The following is a 4566-nucleotide window of genomic DNA, read 5'->3' on the forward strand; positions in this document are numbered from 1 at the left end:
ATCTAAACAAACAAACAAACAAAAAAACAAACAAACAAAAAAAAAAATAAATAAATAAATAAATAAATAAAAAACAAATAAACAAAACAAACAAATAAACAAAACAAACAAACAAACAAACAAACAAAACAAAACAAAATAAAATAAATAAATAAAAAATAAAAATAAAATAAATATTTATATTTACCTTAACACAGGAGATGAGCGCATCCTCAAGCCTGCATCCTTGTCTTTGTCTGCATTCTATTTCTAGGGATAGAGAAGAAAGAATAAAACTGATTAGTTTTTTATTTACTTCTGCTGCTAGCACACGCAAATTAAAATAAAAAAATAAAAAAGAAGAAACACGAAGATAGCCGCTCCATACAGCAGGGGCCCCACACTTAGCTGCAGCAGGAGAAGAGAAGTCTAGGGTTAGTTTTATTTTTGTCTTGCTGCTGCTGCTGCTGCTGCTGCTGCTGCTGGTGGTGGTGGTGGTTTTGCCTGCTGCAGCAGCAGCAGAACGAAGAGCACGAGCTATGCGTGTTTTTATGTGTGTTTTTGTTTTTTTTTTTTGTTTTTTTTGTTTTTTTTTTGGCTCTTTTTCTGTCTCTTCTTCGTTATATTCTGTCTCTTCTGTCTCTCCCTCATCCTCACCCTCATATTCTGTCTCTTCTTCTGTCTCCTTTCTTTTTCTTTTTCTCCATAGCTGCTGCAGCGCGCCCCCCAGCCCCCTTTTACGTTTGCTGCCTCCTGCTGCTGCTGCTGCTGCATCATCATCATCATCGTCATCTGCTGCTGCTGCTGCTGCTGCTGCTTCTTCTTCGTCTTCTCCTCTCCCCTTAAACAAACGGCGCAGCCCCGCAAACTCAACAAATACAGCACCAGGTGCTGCTGCTGCAGCAGCAGCAGCAGGTGCTGCTGCTGCAGCAGCAGCAGGTGCAGCAGCAGGTGCAGCAGCAGCAGCAGCAGCAGCAGCAGCAGCATGCATCTGTAGAAACCCTTCTTCTGCTTCTTCTCCCCATTCTTCTGTCTCCATTCCTCTGCTGCCAGCAGCAGCAGCAGCAGCACCTTCTGCTGCTGCTTCTGCTGCTGCTGCTGCTGCTGCTGTTTGGGGGCCATATGTATAAAAGACAAAGGGTTTAGGTTTATTTATATCTTTTTGCGTCAGCACAACAGCAACCTGCAGCCGCACGTATCCTTTGTGGTCCACCATACAAGAAGACATATCAGCAACAGCAGCAGAAGGGGCGAGAGAGAATATATGTTTTTCTCCATACTTTGTTATCCTGCTGCTGCTGCTGCTGCTGCTGCTGCGGTGGTTGCTGCTGCGGCTCCTGCTGCTGCTGCTGCTGAAACTAGAAAAGCTGCTGCTGCTGCTGCTGCTGCTGTCTTCCATCATTCCCACTTCTGCTGCCTCATCGTCTGCTTCGTATGAATCAAATCCAGGCATTGTCTCTAAAAAACTGCTGCTGCTGCTGCTGCTGCTGCTGCTGCTGCTGCTGCTGCTGCTGCTGCTGGTGGGTATTTGTATGAAGGCCGTGTCTTCGTCTTGGTACTCTTCTTCTCCCTCTGCAGCCATTGCTTCTTCTTCTGACTCAAATCCCCCTGCTGCTGCTGCTGCTGCTGTTGCTGCAGTTCCCGCTGCAGCAGCAGCAGCAGCAGCAGGAGAGGTTGCTGCAGCAGCAGGTGGTAGTGTGGGTGTAATCTGTGCTGCTGCTGGTATTGTTCTCTCTATCTCTTCTTTTGTTGCTTTTTTATAAACAAACAAAGAAGGGGGGGCCCCCGAAATGAATATATTTTGTATTAGGGTTATATATCCTTTTTGCTGCTGCAGCAGCAGACAGATTTTCGGTAGTCCTGCTGCATGCAGCGGACACATAAAACAAAAAGAAAAAGAGAAACAAGAAAGGCGAGCAGCAGAATAAAAAGAATGAGCAGCACCAGCAGCACAGCCTGCATGCGTACATACAGATGGAATATCCTTCTGCTGCTGCTGCAGCTGCAGCTGCAGTTGCTGCTGCTGCTGCAGCTGCAGCAGACTCGATACAGTAGAGATACTTGCTGCTACAGGAGATCCTGCTGCTGCTGCTGCTGCTGCTGCTCCTGCTGCTGCTGCTGCAGCACCTTCGTCAGCCTCATCTCCCCCGGTTGTTCTTGCTGCTGTTGCTGCTGCTGCTGGTGTTGCTGCTGCTGCTGCTGCTGCTGCTGCTGCTGCTATTCCTTCTCCTGCTGCTGCAGTCGAGCAGCTAGCGAGGAAAGGAGAGAGCAGCAGCAGCAGCAGCAAAGCCGTCAGCAGCAGCAGATGATGCGCTGCTGCCATTCCTTTGTTGGATACCCAGAAGACAAACATCACCGGGACCTTGAAATAAACCTCTTGATGCTGCTGCTGCTGCTGCTGCTGCTGCTGCTGCTGCTGCTGCTGCTGCTGCTGCTGCTAGAATATGTAGTTGTGCTTCGAGGGCCGGGCTGCATCGGTGAGATGCAGCCCTAAACCCTAACCCTGATGGTTCTAGGGTTTAGGGTTTAGGGTTTAGGGTTTAGGGTTTACGGCGGCTCGATAGACAAAGAAGGAGACTGAGGCAGCAGCAGCAAGAACAGCAGCAGCAGCAGCAGCAGCAGAGACAGCAGGCTTATAAGCTGCTGCAGCCGCTACACACTTGAATTCCTGCTGATGTTTCTGCTGCTGCTGCTGCTGCTGCTGCTGTTGATGGGCTTATGTATTGCTGCTGCTGCTGCTGCTGCTGCTGCTGCTGCTGCTGTTGCTGCTGCTGCTGCTGCTGCTGCTGCAGCANTGCTGCTGCTGCTGCTGCTGCTGCTGCTGCTGCTGCTGTTGCTGCTGCTGCTGCTGCTGCTGCTGCAGCAAGGGCGGGAGGAGCAGCAGGGTATTTCTGTGTATTTTTTCGTTTTGTTTAATCGAAATATTTAAAATAAAAACAACAAATATTAAAAACAGTTTAAATAAATTAAAATTAGGGTTTGTGGTTGCGAGGTTTGGGGTGTATAGGCAGCTTGGCTCACCACCCCGATGCGCGGCGGCGGCGCTGCTGCGCCTGCTGCCGATGGTGTTTTTTTTTTTCTTTTTTTAGTTTTATAAATTAATTTATTTATTTATTTTTATTAAATTTAATTAATTTTCAGCTGTATATACACCAAGAAACTATATTATTTACCCCAATCGATGCAGCAACCACTGAGCGAGCCCTCGAGGCCAATGGACTCACCGCCGACCGAGGGTTTAGGGTTTAGGGTTTAGGGTTTAGGGTTTAGGGTTTGTTGCTTTAGGTGGCACCAGGCTGAAGGGTTTATCTAGTAATTTCAAGGGTTTAGGGTTTATGGATTAGGTTTATTATTTTTAGTTTATGTTTCGCTACAAGGGTTTAGGGTTTAGGGTTTAGGGCTACCGAGGGTTTAGGGCTTAGCTGCTGGGGTTTAGGGTTTAGGGTTTAGGGTTTACACCCAACAGATACAACTAAAACAAAATATATTGAAGACTCAGTGCTCAAGGGTTTAAGGGTTTAGGGTTTAGGGTTTACCCATACCACAGGGTTTAGGGTTTAGGGTTTAGGGTTTGGGGTTTACGTTTAGGGTTTAGGGTTTGAGCCCCTAGGGTTTATATTTCAGGGTTTAGTGTATGAGGTTCAGATGGCTAGGGTTTAGGGTTTGTACTAGGGGAGTTCGCTGTAGCCAGTGAAAGTGTTTAGGGTTTAGGGTTTAGGGTTTAGAGATTAGGGTTTAGGGTTTAGGATTTAGGGGTGTCTGTACACCCGGTAGGTTTGGTTCAGTAAGATGCAGAGCATCGCGCTGCTGCTGCTGCTGCTGCTGCTTGCATGCAAGCAGCAGAGAGAGCTGCTGCTGCTGCTGCTACTGCTGCACGAACAGCAGCAGCAGCAGCAGCAGCAGCAGCAGCAGCAGCAGCAGAAGCTGCTTTTTGCTGCCTTCAAACAATAAAGATTTGTTGTATAAGAGAGACAGAGATACAGAAAAAAAGAAAAAGAAAAAGAAAAAGAAGAGAGAGAAAGAGACAAAAACAGAAAAAGAAAGAGAGAGACACAGAAGGAGATAGACAGAGAGAGAGACAGAAAGAAAGAAAGAGAAAAAGAAAAAAAAAAGAGAGACAGAAAGACAGACAGAGAGAGAAAGAGATAGAGAAAGAGAGACAGAAAGAGAAGACAGAAAGAGAGAGAAAGAGACAGAGACAAAGAGAGACAGAAAAAAGAGAAATAAAAAAAAAAAGAAAAAAAAGAAAAAGAGAGACAGAAAGAAACAAAAATAAATAAATAGGCCATCCGTTGTTTGGTTAGGTTTATCTATTCCTTAGCAGCAGCAGCAAACGTCTCTATGCTGTCTGCTGCTGCTGCTGCTGCAGGTGCTGCTGCTGCAGCTGCTGCTGCTGCAGCTGCTGCAGCTGCAGCTGCTCCTGCGGCTGCAGCTGCTCCTGCTGCTGCGGCTGCTCCTGTTGTTCCTGCTGCTGCAGCTGCTCCTCCTGCTGCTGCTGCTTGTGCTGCTCCCTCTGCTGCTGCTCCCCCTGCTGCTGTTGCTGCTGCTGCTGCTGCTGCTGCTGCTGCTGCTGCTGCTGCTGCTGCT

At 47.3% G+C, this 4566-nt stretch overlaps 2 protein-coding genes across 2 annotated transcripts in view; both read right to left on the reverse strand.

The window, feature by feature from the left end:
* The window catches only part of EMH_0039950 (uncharacterized protein), a gene marked incomplete at both ends in the record, with an annotated part of 3630 nt that extends 111 nt beyond the window's left edge, over positions 1 to 3519 (reverse strand). The window contains 6 exon segments of the mRNA XM_013495451.1: positions 1 to 2; positions 637 to 1623; positions 1948 to 2413; positions 2640 to 2771; positions 2775 to 2836; positions 3516 to 3519. Coding sequence (XP_013350905.1) covers positions 1 to 2; positions 637 to 1623; positions 1948 to 2413; positions 2640 to 2771; positions 2775 to 2836; positions 3516 to 3519 — 1653 coding nt within the window.
* Positions 3520 to 4318: 799 nt separating this feature from the next.
* EMH_0039960 (uncharacterized protein) overlaps positions 4319 to 4566 on the reverse strand; it is a gene marked incomplete at both ends in the record, with an annotated part of 378 nt that continues 130 nt past the window's right edge. The window contains one exon of the mRNA XM_013495452.1: positions 4319 to 4561. Coding sequence (XP_013350906.1) covers positions 4319 to 4561 — 243 coding nt within the window. The remainder of the gene's footprint in view (positions 4562 to 4566) is intronic.

The sequence above is a fragment of the Eimeria mitis genome, genomic scaffold (assembly GCF_000499745.2).
Source record: "Eimeria mitis Houghton genomic scaffold, Emh_scaff1581, whole genome shotgun sequence".
NCBI lineage: Eukaryota > Apicomplexa > Conoidasida > Eucoccidiorida > Eimeriidae > Eimeria > Eimeria mitis.